At 39.8% G+C, this 19,246-nt stretch overlaps 1 protein-coding gene across 1 annotated transcript in view; it reads right to left on the reverse strand.

Moving 5' to 3' along the window:
* Positions 1 to 1,287: 1,287 nt before the first annotated feature.
* The window catches only part of OPN5 (opsin 5), a 28,223-nt gene continuing 10,264 nt past the window's right edge, over positions 1,288 to 19,246 (reverse strand). Inside the window, exons 4-6 of the mRNA XM_046639051.1 lie at positions 17,054 to 17,388; positions 6,581 to 6,822; positions 1,288 to 1,351 (exon numbers count right to left, since the gene is read on the reverse strand). Of these exons, the coding sequence (XP_046495007.1) occupies positions 1,288 to 1,351; positions 6,581 to 6,822; positions 17,054 to 17,388 (641 nt within the window). The remainder of the gene's footprint in view (positions 1,352 to 6,580; positions 6,823 to 17,053; positions 17,389 to 19,246) is intronic.

A 19,246-nucleotide genomic window follows, 5' to 3' on the forward strand; every position in this document is an offset into this window, starting at 1 on the left:
TTCTTCACTCCCCACCCCAACTCTGCAGACAACGAAAAGACAAAGAAACCAAAGCTGCCATGTACTGAGGGCTGAGCCTTGGAGAAGGATCCGATTCTCCAAAACTCCTCAGATGGAAGGAATGCAGAGAGTATGAATGGCACTAGAGGGGCCTCTCTCCTCCCTTTCTCTCTCTCTCACCAGCTCTTATCAGAAAGGGAGGATCAGAATTATTGAACAGGGCTTAGGTTTATAGCAGGAGGGAGAGCTGAATGGAGCAAGGCAGCATGGAGGACGCCCACTTAGGCTTTGAAGTGAAAGAATTGCAATATAGATGGCCCCACTCATTGGATTAGGAAAGGAGATCAGACATTGGCTTGAAGGTCAATTTGGACTTAGTATTTACATGTCCGCCCCTTTCATTAGCTCTTAAAGGACAGGGATCTGCCTTCAAGGTGATTCCATCTCATTCTTCTCTGCATCTCTTTACCTGTAAACCTCACGAGGTATTTGTTGAAAACAAAGAACAAACAAAAGGAAGAACAGAGGTAACAAAAAACAAATGAATAAAAGAAACACTTATATATAGCTATCTCTGCTAAATTTGTTTCTTGAATAACTATAGCTAGGAATGCTCTGTCACATCCACTATTGTAGTATGTAGAGCTTAATGAGAAAAACCCATATAGGGAAAATTATCATCAGTGGAAATTACTTTTGTCCTCAAATCCCAAGATACAAGAGAGTTTTCCATTTAGGGATTTAAGGCAAAATTGATTTCCCTAGAGGACAACTTGGTGGAATGACTACCACTAGAGTGTGACCCTCTGTCAGCACAGAAGAGAATGGCTGTGAGAATCAGAAGCATCTACCAGTCAAAAGCCAGGGTCCAACGCACTGTCCCAGTGATCACCCACCCAAATGAACTCCAGAAACTGCCTCCCTGACCCTACTTTAAGGAATAATAATGATGCTGTAATAAAATTAAACACCTTAATAAATAAAACTTTTAAACATTTTTCTTAATATCTCAGACTTAATACTGTTTGGCATGACAATAGGTTTTAAAATACAGTGAAAAGAAAACTTCAGGGAGGCTCATCCTAGTAATATTCCTGAAAGTAGTACCCTATAATCTAGTTTCCATTTGGCTATTGGAATTTCCCAGCAAATCCTGGCTTAAGGAAAAAGTGTACAAAATATAAAAATATAATATAAAGAGAAAAGTGTGGACACAATCAAACGTTAACAGCAGTGAAGAGGCAAATAAGTGAATAATTTTGTCCATGAGTGATGCTGTGTCCATCTTCATACCTCCTGATGGATTTCCAGCACAGCAGAAGACTTCCTGACTGTGGTTACAGTGTGCAGCCTAGAAGTAGGAGAAGAAAAATGCAGTTGAATATACATACAGACAGTCCCCACTTACAATGATTTGACTTATGATTTTTGGCTATATGATGGTGTGAAAGTGATAGCATTCAGTAGAAACCATACTTTGAATTTTGGATTTTGCTCTTTTCTCAGGCTGGCGATATGCAGTACTGTCTTCTCTTGTGATGCTGGGCACTGAGCAGAGGGTAAACAAGTGACACACTTGCAACCTTTCTGTACTCATATGACCACTCTGTTCTTTACTTTCAGTACTGTACTCAATAAATTACATGAGATATTCAACACTTTATTATAAAATAAGCTTTATGTTAAATGATTTTGCCCAACTGTAGGCTAAGGTAAGTGTTCTGAGTGTAGTTAAGGTAGGCTAGGCTAAGCTACGATGTTCAGTAGGTTAGGTGTATTAAATGCCTTTTCAACTTAAGTTATTTTCAACTTACAATGGCTTTATGGGACTAATCTCATTGTAAGTCAAGGAAGATCTGTGTGTATATATATATACACACACACACACATACACACATACATATGTATATGTATATCATATCAAACTTGGCTACACAAGTTTGCACAAGACTTGCACAAGACTAGACTGCACAAGACGACTTAGAAAAAGATGGAAAACAATAATTCAATTTAGAATATTCAAAGTCAAGAAATCCCTTGGGTAGAGATTTCCCAAAACAAGCCACTTATTCATGACACATTGCCTGTGCCCTAGTGAGGTTCCTGTCCTCTAGGACAAAATTCATTGCATACCTACCTGTCACTCAGTTGGGCCTCGTGACTCACCTACTAAAGAGCAAGCTTTGGAAACACAGCACTCAAACTAAGGTGGTCAGGGGAAGTTTGATTACAATAGCAGTGTCAGAATTTAGTCTTTGTTCTTCTCTGTTATTTATCTTTACTAAAATAGTAGGAATGTAAAAATGCCTTCACTATATATCCCAGTGTCTTTTTACCTTTTATATTATATCTAAGTTTAGCCTGACATCTGAAGTCTGGTTCACCTGTCGCTGACAATACGTGGCCCCATTGGTTTCTATGTAGGTGGGTGAAAGGCCTCTGACTCCATGAGCTGCACTGCTAATGTTTTCTTTTCCCAAGGTCTTGCTCACTCCCTTTCAACAATGGCTGTGTGTGAGAATCATCTGGGAGAGTTAGCCAAACAACTGAAACTCAGGACCAATCAAGACCAATTAGACCGTCAACTTATATACTATACACAATATACACAAACGCAACAATTAACTCAAAATGGATTAAAGACTTGAATGTAACACCTGAAACCATAAAACTCCTAGAAGAAAACACAGGCAGTATGCTCTTTGACATCAGTCTTAGCAGTATCTTTTCGAATACTATGTCTTACCAGGCAAGGAAAACAAGAAAAAAAATAAGCAAATGGGACTACATCAAACTTAAATGCTTCTGCACAGCAAAAGAAACCATCAACAAAATGAAAAGACAACCTAACAAATGGGAGAAGATATTTGCAAATCATATGTCCAATAAGGGGTTAATATCCAAAATATATAAAGAACTCATACAACTCAATAACAAAAAAACAAATAACCTGACTAAAAAACGGGCAGAGGATCTGAATAGACGTATTTCCAGAGAAGATATACAGAGGGCCAACAGGCACATGAAAAGATGTTCGACATCATTAATTATTAGGGAAATGCAAATCAAAACCACAATGAGATATCACCTCACACCTGTCAGAATGGCAATTATTAAAAAGATAAGAAATAACAAGTGTTGGAGAAAAGGGAACTCTTGTACACTGCCGGTGGCAAAGTAAACTAGTGCAGCTACTATGGAAAAGAGTATGGATATTCCTCAAAATATGAAAAATAGGGCCAGCCCGGTGGCTCAGCAGTTAAGTGCACGCATTCCACTTCAGCGGCCTAGGGTTCACCGGTTCAGATCCCGGGTGTGGACATGGCACCGCTTGGCAAGCCATGCTGTAGTAGCACCCCACATATAAAGTAAAGGAAGATGGGCATGGATGTCAGCTCAGGGCCACTCTTCCTCAGCAAAAATAGGAGGATTGGCAGCAGATGTTAGCTCAGGGCTAATCTTCCTCAAAAGAAAAAAATAAAATAAAAATAGAACTACCATTTGATCCAGCTATTCCACTTCTGGGTATTTATCCAAAGAACACAAAAACACTAAATCAAAAAGATATGTGCACCCTTGTGTTCATTGCAGCATTATTCACAATAGCTAAGACTTGGAAACAACCTAAGTGTCCATTAACTGATGAAAGGATAAAGAAGATGTGGTATATGTATGAAATGGAATACTACTCAGCCATAGAAAAGATGAAATCTCACCATTGGCAACAACATGGATGGACCTTGTGGGTATTATGCTATGTGAAATAAGTCACAAGGAGAAAGCCAAATACTGTATGATTTCACTCATAAGTGGAAAATAAAAAAATAAAAAAAAAAACACGTAGACACAGGAATAGATTGGCGATTATCAGAGGGGAAGGGGGAAGAGGGCAAACAAAAGGGGTAAAAGAGCACCTGTGTACTGTGACAGATGGCAACTAGATTTTGGGTGGTGAACACCATGGAGTCTACACAGAAATTGAAACATAAAGATGTATGCCTGAAATTTATATAATGTTATATGAACTGATGTTACCTCAATAAAAATTAATTACATTTTTAAAAAAGATCAATTAAAGCCAAATATCTTCAGGGGTCCAGGCAGCAGTAGTTTTTCAAAGTTCCCCGGGTGTCACTAACACACAGCCAGGGTAGAGACGGACAACTTACAAAATACAGGAGACTACACCTGGATACCCAATGTGGTGAATAGTAGCATTTCAGAAAGGACTCTTGGCCACATTTCTTTCTTTAGTTCACCAGCTTCTACCAAAATCTCAGGGGACTCAATTCAGGGGAAAAAAGATAAGTTAACTTTTAATGAACTGTTACAATTACTGAAAATTTATTTCCACAATCTCATATTCAACACATTGGTTTTTTATTTGAATCTGAAATATTTCCCAAGAGGGTCTGCCATTAAAAGCAAATGCATTTCAGAGCTCAGAAAAGGAAGAACAAGGATTAATTAACCCAGTTTAATTCAATTTAATTGTGCTGGTAGTACATTAACCACTTTGGACTGGCTTCATATCACTTCCCCTCATTCCATGGGATTCCATGTAACCCACTTTCTTAGCTTCTTGATAATAACAAAGATAAACAAGGAGTTTTTTTTGGCTTCTTTGGAAAGCTAAAACAAAACTTCTGGTGGCCACTTCTCACCCTTCTGCTCTTGTCTGAAGCAGATCCTTCTAAAGTCTCCGACTCATCACACCTTTGCGGCATTTCGTTCCTGAAGATGCTTCAACTCTAGAATCCAAGGGCTTCTCCCTGCTACGGCACTGCCACCTGCTTTCTCCACTAAAAGATGAAACTCTGGAGTAAGCAAACAGCCCTTGTCTTCCTCCAGCAAAGCAAGTGCTGTATTCCGTGTAAATGGCTAATGGGAGCAGGTGAACTGAACTGATTCTTGCCTGGCTGATTTTTCCAAAGGTTTGTGGCCTTAAGTCACTTTCTTCCACATAAATTTTCCTCTTTTCATCGTTGAATGTGAATATTTATGTGCTTCTCACACTTGTGAGTGAATATACAGAACACAGAGTCAGTCTGAGGCAGAATTATGAGGTAGGTGAAATTTGCCTTCAGCCATTCCTGTCAAATTCCCATCTCCTTCAGAAGAAGAAGTGCCCCATTATTTTCTCCCACAACTGCTCTATTCTCCCTACCTGCATTCATAATGAAGTATTAAGAGTGGGTAAGGATAAAGTGCTATTACTTCCAAAATAGATGCAATTTAGCATTTTAATTTATTTAATTCAACAGAGAAGGCATTAACCACCAATAATGTGGGGAAAAAACACTAAGAATTGTTACCTAGCCCTTCTCACACATGCATTGTGTGTAATTCTTACAAGTGCAAAACATGAATATTGCCATCAGCCCATCCCAATTTTCAGCCCTAGTAGTTAATTTGTCCAAAGAATAGAGCTATTGTAAATAGCAAAATCGATCTTAAACACTGGTCTTCTACCTCAAAATTGTGTGTGTCTTCCCCTGTACCACAGCAACAAAGACAATACTACCTTTTATTTGTGCCTTTTTTATTATCTTTTTCATTCATCCTGTATCTACACAGTAAGGAAACCAAAGGTCAAAAGATTTGTCACTTTCCCAGGCACAGTGAAAGAACAAGCTAAAAACCCACATCTCACAGCAACTTCCACCTTTTTTTCCTCTGTTTCCTACTTACTCAAGGAAAACAGTATTGAAAAATAACTAGACTGCAGGTAAGGATTAAGGGGCTCAGAGAACCTGGGGCTTTCTCAACACCCCTCACCTCAGACCATGAATTCAGGAGCCTGGTCCACACTCTACTGCTAAGACGGGCCCTGAGTGAACACACAAGGACACCAATCATCCTCAACTCTTTACACACGCTGAGCCTTTAGGAAAAGTGGTGCTGGATCCCCAGTCACTTGTCCACTGTGTAGTAGAAATAGCGTAGATGGACAAGCATGGGTTTTGAAACCCAGTAGACTTGAATTTAAATCCCGGCTCTATTTCCTGGCTGTGTAAACATGGGCATCTCGCTTCATCTTAAACCTTACTTGAACCTTAGTTTCCTTATCTGACAAAGAGAAGGAATAATATGCAGCTCTCGTGAAAATAAAAAGAACCTGGCAGAGAATAAAAATGTCATCTCCCTTCTCCCCTTCCTTTGCCTGCCCAAATGCTATACTCTCAGCTAATGGTAGAAATGTCCCAAACAGGAGAACCTTTCTGTTGTGAGAACTTAATTGTGGATCTGTGCCATGTGGAACAGTACTCTTGGAGTTAAATGGATTTGGTCCCCAGATAAGGAGTGAGGTATAGTGGTTGCAAGAATGAATGTGGCTCCATATCTTAGTTGCTCTACAATCAAAAATGGAATCACTTTTCTCATTATCTACCCACGTCGTTCAACTTTACATATCTGATTACTTGATTTTAGGAATGATAAACAGGAAATGAAGGCCTCCTTACACTACTCCTAAGTGATAAGCTCTAACCCTAAGAAAACAGCATATCGGAGTGTCTTGAACCCCATAGGATTTTGAAACAAGGAGAGTATCATTCATTTCTAGCTTCTGAAGTTTTACCTGAAGTCTTCCAAAGATTTCTTCTTGGTTGCTTTCAAACCACCAGTTTGGCAACAGGCAAATTTGTAATCAATGACCTGGTAAATGATGGGGTTGTACATTGCTGCTGATTTTGCAAGTAGGGTTGGCACCACAGAGAGTTGTATGGGGATGGAGTCTGGCCTTCCAAAAGCTGACCACACAGAGACCACTGCATAAGGGATCCAGGCAATCAGGAAGCCAGCACAAATCAACATTGCCACCTGGTGAGGGAAAGCAACAGAGAACAGAATCAAGACACACGGAGGAAAGGACGGGTGTGAGGGAGGAGCAGGTAGCGTATTTACACCCGAGAAAGTCTATTATCTTTCCATTTATCTTTCCCACAGGAATCATTTCACATGGACTTCTGAGATGTTTAGCCAGAAGAAGTTATCACAATTTTTTATCCCATTTGCCACATCCTATCCATTCTCCCCTCTAAAATTTGAATTTACCCAAAGACCCAAAGTTTAACCCTATAAAATCTGTCAGATTGAGCCTCTGTTGGACAATAAATCATGCTAAAAAGACACCAGTGCTCCCAAAATTTCCAGATTTCTCAATCTACATCCCTTAAAACCTAGATGGAAACTATGGAAACTATGGAACTATGGAAACTATGGAAACTATGTTCACCTTGCTGAAAATTTTAATCACCCTTATTTGCCTCAGGAAACTTAGAAACTCTGCCCTTGTTTGAAATTCTAATATGACTCTTCTTCACAGATTTCTATTAAATGTTACTTCTTTTGGTTCAAGTTTTTCTCAAGTTTGAGGCTCACACGGTAGAAATTCACTAGGTATAAAGCAAAATAGAATCACCAAGCTTTAATCAAAGTGATACAGTTGTATAAAACAAGACTATTACCAAAAAGGACTTTTCTCTCTCACAAAATTATAACTACTTTAGGGGCCTCTTGACTTTCAGACCAAAGAATAATTAGAGATAGGATTTAAAACGCCCTCGCTAGTTTCTCACCATCTGCAGTTCAGACCCTTTAATGATGTAATCTTAATTAGTGCCCTGTAACTATCTACCTGACCCTACAGATTACCTCACTTTAATTCAAAACAAGCGCTTTGTGCAAGATATGATGCCAAGCGCTGTGGGGGACACCAGTGCACCTTAGTGCCTGAGCTGCGTCCCTCTGGAATATGAATAACTGCAGCCCAAGGCAGAATGGGATTCAAGTGCCAGCTCAGAGAAGGACAGAATTACATGCCATGGGGCAAATTAAGACCAGTTTTAAGAGGAATGTGGCATAGAATCTGCATGTTGGCAAGTGGAAATAAGGGAATAGTAGTGAGACCAGCACGAGCAAAGACACAGGTGTGTGTGAGATTTGTGTAGGAATTAGTGAGCGATTCACCTTGGCATATGAGAAAGCAATAAAGGGAGATGAGTCTGGAGAGAAAGACAACGTCCATGTATTCAGAGTTTTGTATAACATCTTAGAGATGAGGCTGGAGAGAAAGATAACATCCAGGTATTCAGGGTTTTGTATAACGTACTACTGAGCCTGTACTTAATTCCATGTGCTTTGAGGAACTAGTAGGTTTTTGAGCAGGAGACTTAATGAGAGCTGTGGTTAATAATATGAACCTGTAAAATGGAATGGAACGGGAAGAAATAGGAGGTAGAAAGATCATCATTTATTCCTTCAGTCAACAAGTATTATTGGGCATCTCCTATATGTTTTGTGTTGAGGATAAAGCAATGAACAAAGCAGACACAATCCCTGCCCACATAGAATTTCCACACTTAGCAGATTTGTTTAGGCAACAGTCTACACGAGAAATAAGAGGGGTCTTAACCAGAGTGCTGACATTGGCAAATGAGGTCCAAGCTTTGGTTTTTATTGTGAAATTGAGCTATTTCAAGCCCTAGTTGAGAGAAAGTGAACTAACTTCAAAGTATCCTTACACTGTTATCTACTAGAATATTCTCTCTGTAAGATAAATAACTAAACTATATTCAAATTAATGAGCTGTGTAGTAGACATCTGGGTTGGTTGGTTTGTTTGTGTTTATCCTCATCTTCCCAGTATACCTTCTACCTTAGCATTGCCAGCATCCCTTCTGCCTCCTAAGAGTTGACATCACAAGCATCATATGATCAGTCTTACCAGGGGACTGCATGCCCCTGGCTACAATAGTAGGAACAGGAATGAGCACAAGACTAGAAAGAGTATAATCAGTCTCATCTTTGATATTGATTTATAAGGGAGTTCTAGTGGATTTTCCCTCATGGTTCTAGTAAAAGTGGGTCTTCCTTTTATCTTTGAGTTCAAGACCCTGGGAAGCTGTAAGGATGGAGCTAACTGCAGCAGGCACCACTTCCTCTTTTCCCATCACCTTATTTAAGAAGCAAGACTACCGTTCTCAACATCAGAGTCATGACAAGCAAGTGTGAAGGATCAATAACAAGGAATGAGACACAAAATGTTTTATTAATAGTAGTTAAAGTAACAACATTTGTGCATATTTTTTTGTTTTAGAAATTCAGTTGGATACGTTTTTCTTATAACAAAGTCATTTGTGTGTGCATATACAATTCAAGATGCTTTCGTGGGAGAAGAGTACGGTATGCAGGGAATGGTCTGTACCCCTCGGGCTTCTTGACCTGTGGAGCAGATAGTCAGTAGGGTGTGTTTGCCCTGGGAACCCCACATTTGTGGGATGTGTCAGGAAAGAAGCACGGGAAATCTATGCTAAAGTCTCAGGTTCTAAAATTCCACCCAAGAAGTTCAAGGCTCATCTCTAAAAATTAACTGTAGCAGAGAAAAACATCAACAACATCTATCTCACTTCATTTTGCAAAAGAGAATCTAAACCCCAAAGAGATGAACCAGGTGAGCCCAGACCTCTTGCACATCCTGAAGCCCTGCCTTAGGGTCCTGAGCCAAAACTCTCACCTGTGCGTTAATAGTTATAAACAATGCCTAATGCATACCTGCAACTCTCCTGCTTTCTTCCTTTTCCATCTTTCTGCAGAAGTTTATCCAGAAGAAATTGTGTTTGGTTTGGTCTGTGTGACTTTTGTTTATAAGTGGAATGGATGCCTCAGAGCTCACAGTAAGGGTCTTTTTTTTCCTAAATCCCCAAACAATAATAACTATATAAATAAAGCTTGCTTTAGCAGATGTCTGGGAACTTAACATAGCTCCCTCCTTTCTCCTTTGGTGAGTCATATGATTTCACAGTATCTCAAAAGCTGTTTTCTATATTTCTGCCAAAATCATTGACACAAAATAGATTAGCACTGAGTCCATAATATTTTCTACATTTTACATATTTTCTACTTTTATGGGAGTATGCAATGGGGGACAGGAAGGACTTGAAACATTTGCATTATGTTATTCTTTTTAAGAAGACATGGAAGAATTAAATAGACTGTGGTTTTTAAACACACAGCAAATGAATCATTGTGGTTTTTCTGAGATTAAAATAAAACTAAATACTTTAAATTGAATGGCTGGAAATCAAGTTTAAAGCAGAAAGAGGTATAAAAGCCTAGATTTAAAAGTTACTGCAGAATGTTACTTCTATTTTTGAAGTGAATGCAAAGTTAGTATGAGGCATATTCATTTTTTACAACCTTCTCATGTTAAAATATACTCCATAAAATATTAAACGTTAAAATATTAAATATTGAAAGTATTTTAAAATACACTCTACAAAAATTTCCAAAACTTTCATGTTACACTCAGTTTTCCAAAAACTTTCTGCTCAAGTTGGACCACGTTTAATCTTTGCATCTATCTGTTCTTTGCCTTCCTCATTTCCTAGTGCGCCTTCATTTCTATTTTCTAAAATTTCTCTCCCACATATCATTAAACCAGTTGTAACATGGGCACCTGCATCCATCAACTTTTTCTAAGGTGTTTATTTTTTAATTACTTCAGTTTTACCACTGCCTTTTGGTTCACTGGAAAAGCATGTAGAACTTCAAATTCTTAAATTAGAGAGTTTTGTGGGAGGAAATTCACAAGATACATGTTTAGCTTCTACAAAAGAATCACACATCTGCAGCCCAGTTCATTTTAAATATATCTTACTGCTGAGGACCAAGGGGTATTGGTACATTTCAGCTATAGTTCAAGCTGGCATTAAGTGTCTCGTAAGCAATTTTGTCCATCATCGATCAATTGCAGTGACTTAATCAATTAAGGCAATAATAGAACAATGGGGTTGAAAGCAAATTCTCTAAGTTATATAAAGCCCTGCCTTTAGGCCCAACACGTCTGAACCATTCCAGCAGATAAGGTTTCCAAGAAGGGAGATCCAATCCTGTCTGTGTGCTGAGGCAGTGTGGAAGAGTGGGAAAGTCACCGACATGGAGATACTCAGGGGTTTAGACTCCAATCATGGTTCAGCTCCAGCAACCAATGTGAGACAGAATCTCTGATTCTGTAAGAACCACCATCTCAGTGCCTCTACCAGGTTCCTTTGCCCAGATATGAGTAAGACTTCAGCCAGCATTTGAAGTTGCATGCTACCTTGAATAATGAAATAGATGAGAAGAGGACATGGAATTGATGTGGAAGTGAAGGCTTACAAGGAGGGTTGAAGATATGTAATAAATTCACCACCAATAACAATTTTGAATCATATTACAAAATCAGCTAGACTACTGATAGCAGACATATTTCAGTGGCTGGGATGAAATAAGGTCACAAGAAGAGAGATCACCACATCTGTGCACTGAGAGAATGGGAAGAGGGAGGGTCCCTGTCTGCTTCAGGAGAGTTTACAATTGACAGGAGCACAGGAACGATAAGATTTGGTTTTTCCATCTTGGGTCTAGATAGCAAGTATATGGATTTGCTCCTACCCCGTGGTAAAATGATATCAAAAGATGATAAGACAACAATAAATGCCAGTTATGAGACCACTACCCTCCACATGTTGGCAACTGGTGATTGAGCCATACTACCAATGGCAAGGAGGAGAGTGGGAACTTGACAGCCATGACCTACCTTCTTTGACCCTCCATTTTGTCATATATATAAAAATAAGGGTGGTGATACTTAGCTTTCACACCACCTTTTAAGAAATTAAGTAATTCGACAAGTCTAAGTGTGTCTAGCTTGAGTTTCTTCCTTTCTTCTATTTTATTGACAGAATGACAACTAAGGCCAACTGTCCCACACACTTCTCCATACCCTTAAAAAGAAGAAAAATTCTGAGACCTTTGATGTGTCTGCCATATGTTAGCCTGGTTGTGATCCAAATAGAAAATATTAATTCGTACTTTTAAAAAAGGAGAAGAATTCTGCACTTCTCAGTTGCAATTTTCTCAAATCCTAAAATACCACTACTCTATAAACAAGCAATTCTATGACAGAAAGGAGAGGAAGTGAATTAGGTCATGTCACTCTGTGCATCTGTGTTTTGGGATTTTGGTCTAAAACTGAATGCAATATCCCTTGCCAGGCAGTGGCTGGCTCGAAGAAAAAGAAATAATTAGTAAGTATCTGGTTCAACAAAGTAAAGGAGACTTCACTGTTCATTGTAGATGCACTAAGTCCCTGGAGGGAGGAATACGGTGATCCGAGGGGAACAAATACTCAGGCTTAGAGGCCAGGGGGTTTTAGTAAAAAGAGCTATTGCCATAGACCTTTAAACAATCCAACCAATCCAGCCATTTTCATAGAACCTCAGAGTTTTAGAAGGCAACTTACACATCATGACAAAACTTAAGTAGTAATTGAAAATGGCTTAAATTTAGTACAGAAGACACCACAATAGAAAGTTGTGTTTATCTTTCAGTATGGGTTGAATGTTGACTAACATTTTTTGTACAAATGCTAATAATTAGAAACCCACAGACTGCCCTTAGAGTCCCTCCGGGGTTTCTCTGAATCTGAACCCTCAATGATAAATAACATTTGATGAGCAACAAAGGAGAGGAGGCCTCTGAGGGAAGCAGGAAGTTATGCGTATGAGTTTTAAAAAGACTTCACAATCAGGGTGAAAGAACAAAGCAAAGCAAAATGCCTCCTCAGGTATGAAAGGAACAGAGGCACTCAAGCCAGGGGTCAAGGGACCACTTAACACTCATTAAGGTAATTAGATCAACTTAGTTTATTCAGTTATGTGTCCATTCCAGCAATCTTAATTAAACATCCAGCAGGCGCCCGGCAGTGGGACGCAATAGCCCGCAGGATGTGCAGCGTAGCCCACACCCAGCAAAAAAGAGTGACAAACATGAGATTCAGGAAATAAATGGGCCTAGTGCCCTCATGGTCCATCATAGAGGGACTTAAATCCAGCCGGGGGGATCAGGAAAGCTTTCTGGTAGAAACAAGGGAAATTAAGAGAAATCTAGGTTCCCAAAGGATCTGGATATTAACTATAGGCCTGGAACATTGCAGGTGATCCACATGTGTTAAATGAATAAACATGAAGTCCCAATAAGCAAAGCATAGAAAAATTTGGAAGATTTAATCTACGCTTATGGTACTTCCTTCCTGTCACTCCACCACCCCCCTCATTAAAGCAGAGGCAAGACTCTTCGCTGCATTATGTGAAGGTTTCTACAGAGCAGAAATACTCAAGGAAGTAAAACATTCATTTCTCAGCTTCTGCCTTTCAAAGCAAAAACTTGAAACTTAAAGGAGAGAAAAGGGTTTTGACTGTGAAGAAAATGATTTTGAGTATCCAAAGCCAGAGACCTAAAGGACTCGGGCATTAAGCTTACCACATGAACAATTTAGAGGGATGCTTGTGGGTATAGGAGCCAGTTTTCCCACCTGAGAGTTGGTAAAGGTTCTACAGCCCAAAGACAGGGAGGACATCAGAGGAGCTGGTAAGTGACCTTGAGAAGCTGTCCTGAAGCTGTTCCACTGAGCTGAGCACAAGGCGGCAGGGATGGGGTTGAGGAGCAACAGAACCCTCAATACATTTGGTGACTTGTGAGCAGAGAACTTGTGCCTTACTTCCCAGGGTCCTAGCCAAGCTCGCAGTATCCACCTGATGAGGTGCAGTCAAAGGACGGGGAGGAGAAGCTGGGATTCTGATGAGCCTAAAGAAGGCCTACAGTTGGAAGAAAAAGGACGTAAAGTGCCATGACAATAGATTACTCCTACCAGAGGGAACCTTAAACATCTCAGCAATACCAGGGTCAATAAATGACAACAACCAGACCAGGAGCTCCCACCCATTGACACCATGGAATTATAAAGACCTCCCTGGAAATTATCCAAAGCCCTGGGAAGAGAAGGAAAACCCTGATTCAACTAAATTTATCCTGATTATATAATATCGTTTGTTTTACAAGGTCAAATGCAGGAATAAAAATGAGATTATACTAAGTCATAGAAATATAAAGAGAGGCATTTTTTGTTTGGGGTGTGTCTTTGTTTTGTTTTTTTCTGCATGCCTCTGTTTATAGTCTATGAAATTTCAGCCTACTACAAAAGTCTAACAAAACCTTTTTTTTTCCTATTTAATTGGACGGAAGTTACAAAGTAGAGAAAGGTTTATAGATGAAATGTCAATTTTTAAGTTGATGAGAACAGACTGGCAAAATGCAGGTCCAGATAACAACCCAGCTGGAAATAATTAGAGTACAAAGTAAATGATTTTGATTTTGATCCCAGAATCCGGGGAGGTGGACTTTAAGTACTAAGCTTGAAGACCAGGCTGCTCTGAAGATCAGAAGCGCCAAGTGAACAAGTAAATTGACAATCCTGAGAGGTACTTGAATGGGGGAAAAGGTTTCTAAGATCAGGAAAAGGCCCAGCGTGAGGCTGTTTCTACTTATTTTTACTCATGACAAAACTTAAGTAGTAATTGAAAATGGCTTAAATTTAGTACAGAAGACACCACAATAGAAAGTTGTGTTTATCTTTCAGTATGGGTTGAATGTTGACTAACATTTTTTGTACAAATGCTAATAATTAGAAACCGTACATTTAAGTTATTTTAATATAGGTTTTACATAGATGAATGAAATATAGACATATAATATATAAGATAGACATTATATGTAATGTAATGCCATTTAGTATATGTTAGAAGAAGATATATATATAGAATAAAATCATGCATATATGTGCCTAGACTTTTCATTTAACATATCTTTGGTTAATCTGGCCTGGGTGAGCCTAACTATTTGATCTACACAGTCTAGGTCAAAGAGAATCATAACAAACCAAAGTAAATGGTGTATACTGAGCTTCACCTTGTTTGCATAATGAGCTTCAGAAGCACTCACTAAACAGGCTGCCTGCCCTCAAGAATACACAAAGAACAAGTTGCTGGGGTATTCCTAAAAGCTAGCTGTCAGTGGGTTGAGTTGAGATGAGTGACTAGGAGAAATTGGAGAAGGGCCCATGGGTATGAGGATCCAGATTCACTGGGCAAGTTCATCAAAATGTCTTAAGGTCAATAACATTGGAGGGTGGCAAGAAGAGAGAGGAAGTCATATGACGTATCAGCAGCTTTACAGAATGCCAAACTACAGGGCTGCAAGGTAAACTGAAATCCACACACCAGTGTGATGGACATCACATTGTTTCCCCGTGGGTATACATTGTGGGTATACTTCCACAAACTATTGAAAAGGAACATTCTTATCGCTGTTGCATTTGCCCAGTTCCTACAACAATACCTGGTACAGAACATGATTTGAATTAAAGGTATTCAAAATTAACTTGAATTGGTTTATTTGAATTAAATTTCTTTTTAAAAAATCACAGATAGGACCTAAAGCGAGACCTGGAAATGAAGAACTTAATTCCTGATCCTACATCTTGTGGAAATATTTTTCCTACTTTACAGCCAATTATAAGATAGAAGTAGACCATGATTCCTAATTCTGCATTTCTGTCCAGGGAGAACTGTTCTATTATCAGGTTATTAGTATAGATGTAGAGTGATGAAAACATCCTTCAACCTTCCTCTTACTCAGCATGAGGGGTTGAGGGAGTAAATGTCAACCAGAACCATCAGGAATCTCAAGCTCACACTGTGCAACCAAGAGATCTTTGCAAATCTCAAGAGATCTGCAGTTTGGAGAAAGGAATATTACTGGGCCCAATATTACAGGACCAAGGCCCTGGCTTATTAGGAAGCCACCTCTGGTCTGGAGGGAACTATGTTACTATAGGTCCCTGAGACCAGTGGTCTCCAGAGTCGTCTGTGAGGACACTTGAGGGTGGGATATCAATACACATGATTGATTGGGGTACCAGAGGGATGATTAGGACTTCAATCTGCATTTATTTTCATCTTTAAAATATAAGATAGAAATTAGGGTTGTTAACATTAAATACACAGTTTGATGATACTACCCACATGCCATTTATGTTGAGAGTAGGTGCTGAAAATATGTTTTCGATATAAGGGTGAGACATGATGAAACTGTGAGGATCACTGGCTTAAGCTTTACCAGAATTCCTAAAAGGTGTAAAAGAAAGGAGGAACTATGGCTTCTTCAACACCTTCTATGCACCAGATGACAGGATACCATGCTTTATCTCATTGAATCTCCACCGCGACCCAATGAGATAGATGTTACTATTTCTTTTACATAGTGGAGGAAATAGAGATTCAAAGTTTAGTATCTTGCTCTGGGTTACAAACCTGGCCAGTGTCGGTGATGGAATTAAAATCCTAGTCTGCTTTCAAATTGTCTGCTCTTTTCCTTACACAACAATATCTAAAGAGCTGCCAACCCTGAAACTAGCATTTACCAAGGCACTAAACCCCGCAGAAATGGCTCTTGTATTAAGATAAATTTCCCATAGGAAGGCAGACATGGTAAGCTCTTACTCTGTAAATAATGCAAGGTGGCAGAATGTCCCTAATTTCACCCTCCAAAGTCTATACAAAACGGTAAATTCTATGAGGCATTTGATTCATAAAAGTGATTATTCTTATTACCGAAATAATTTTTAAGAAGCAATAATATTCTGTTCAATAGAAAGAGTAAGCTCCCAGTAGATCCATTGTACAAATTTGGTAGATATTAGAAGTGTGTGTGTGTGTGTATAAATGAGAGAGAGACAGAGAGAGAGGAAAGAGATATTACAAAGGCTTAGATAAATAATAACAAAGTCCAGAAATACATAAATAGTGGAGATTCTAAATTCTCCCAACCTCCAACATTTCCTATCCTCTATGACCTATGAAGTTGGTTTTGTTTTTTTTTTTTTTTGAGGGAGATTAACCCTGAGCTAACATCTGCTGCCAATCCTCCTCTTTTTGCTGAGGAAGACTGGCCCTGAGCTCACATCCACACCCATCTTCCGCTACTTTATATGTGGGATGCCTGCCAGAGCATGGCTTGACAAGCAGAGCATAGGTCTGCACCCGGAATCCAAACCAGCAAACCCTGGGCCACCAAAGCGGAATGTGCAAACTTAACCACTGTGCCACCAGGCTGGCCCCCTGTGAAGTTTTAATTGATCAGAAAACACCTCTGTAAACTATTCCTGCAGTTACCTTGGTCAGTTTCACTTCCAGCACGTGGCTGCCATGGATCCGACTGTCGAAATGAGCCACCTCTTTGGAGGAGGACTTAACCTTGGCAATGATTTTCACGTAGGAGAACACGATCACAGCCGTTGGGAGCAAGAGGCAGAAGAAGAGGATGTTCAGGATGAAAATCTGGCCCCCTACCGAAGCCTGGGCCAGCCACCAGTCCAGGGTGCACGAGGTTCCGAAGGGCTCAGGCACGTAGTCCCCCAGACCTACCAAGGGCATGGTGGTCCAGAAGGAAGCATAGGCCCAGATGACTGCCAGGCAGATGTAGGCGTGCTTTCTTTTCAGCCAAACCCCTGGAGGCGGAAGAGAAGCATTACCAGGAAGCAATCTGCCCTCCACCCAAATACCTCCCCTTGATATGTCAAATTTCACATCCAAAGAGTTATTCCATTGGATTCTGGGAGAAGTGGTCAGATAACTGATGCCTGAGGGAGAGTGGAGTGCAGGGAGAAAAGTTCCAGAGCTTGGGCCTTTTTCCAAGAATAAAATTGCAGGTGATTTCACAGGGACGGTTTCTCTAAGCATCTGGGAGCCTTGGGAGGGAGAAGTGACTAAAGCTGGGGAAAAGGGGAAGTAAAAAGATGAGAGGATGCTGAAGACAATGGAGGATCTTATGGAAGCATCCCGAATGATCTTTGAGATCCTATCCAATGGCAAGAGGCCAACTGGTAGACTATAAGGTCCAAGCCCAAAAATGCGTGTATCAGTGGATCATCCAAGATGGAATCTTTGGGGAAGGTGAGAAATAATAAGACATTGCTAGTGTCTTTAGAATACCCTTCCTCCTAAAAGCTTTTGTGTCTCTCATCTCATGTGTCTTCCTAAGCACTTGTCGAGCGGGGGTTGGTGGGCCGTGATTACAACTGTGTGGTGTGTTGTTAAAATAGTTGACTCTGCTTGGTGAGAGCAGATTTTGAATCTTCAACCATTATTAACACAATACTCACACTCACACAGCCATAGCGGGAGAGGTAGAGAATCTAGGTAGATTATATCATGTTCTGCCAAAGTAATTTTGTGAAAACACTTTTAGGAAAACAGAAAAAGAGCTTTGTTTTTCAGCACTAGTTTCCATTAACCAAAAGAGAATTCCAAGAGGAAGAAATAGTGCAGTCATCTAAGAAAAGCTGAAAAGCACTAATATCATTTTCTAAAGTTCAGCACAACCACGGAAGACAGGTCAGCCTGATCTAATGCTGCAGCCTACACGGCAAATTACTTTCACACCCCACTTATCACCTCGAACCAAAAGGGCCAGAGAAGTGATTCCTGACTACCTGGGTTTTGTGGTAGCAGAGAAGAAATAGCAAAACATAGTCAATAAAAGTCAGATGATTTCTTCAAGATAGACTCTGCTTAGTGCCAGGTGAGGCTTGGGAAGCAGTAGGGCCTACTTCTTCTCATTTCTAGTATTTGACCCTCTTCATGTAACCTTTCTAGACGCCGGTGTTTTCAGCAGTAAAATGGAGGAAATAAGAATATATTGCTTACAGATTTTGATAACTATTAAATGAAATAATGCACGGCTTGTCCTGCAAACTATGAAAAACTACATTAACATGAATTTTTACTCCTGTGTTTGTCTCACTTAGCATTAATAAGAAATACGATGGATTGTTTCTACTGTCTCTATTTTTTCAAATACGTGGCATTTTGTATCTTAAAATGCAAATCTCTTGAGCCCAACCAGATAGGGGTAACAATCGTGTTGCTACAGTATACATCAGCTCTTGGTTATCCGTCATAACGGATAAAACATTGGCATGGATAATCACATATATTTACAGGAATGTGCATAGGCATACGTATAAGCATTTATGGTTAGGGTTACTTGGTGAGGTGTTTTATACTTACATTCGAGTATGGTGAAAGGCTGTCAAGTACAGGAGGGAGTAGATTAGTAGATTGGTTCTGTGTTGCTCCAGAAGTCAGAACTAGGACCAATGGGTGGAGGTTACTGGGAGGCAGTTTTGTCTCAATATAAGGAATAACATTGTAACAATGAGAGCAGACCAATCAGAGAATGGGCTGCCTTGTGCAGTAGTAATCTCCCCGTCACTGGTCACTGGAATTATTCAAGAAGAGGCCAAGTGGCTGTCTGGCAGGGATGCCTTAAAATAGTTTATCACGTTACATGGGAGAAAGGTCTAC

This window comes from Equus quagga, chromosome 15 (genome assembly GCF_021613505.1).
Source record: "Equus quagga isolate Etosha38 chromosome 15, UCLA_HA_Equagga_1.0, whole genome shotgun sequence".
Lineage (NCBI taxonomy): Eukaryota > Metazoa > Chordata > Mammalia > Perissodactyla > Equidae > Equus > Equus quagga.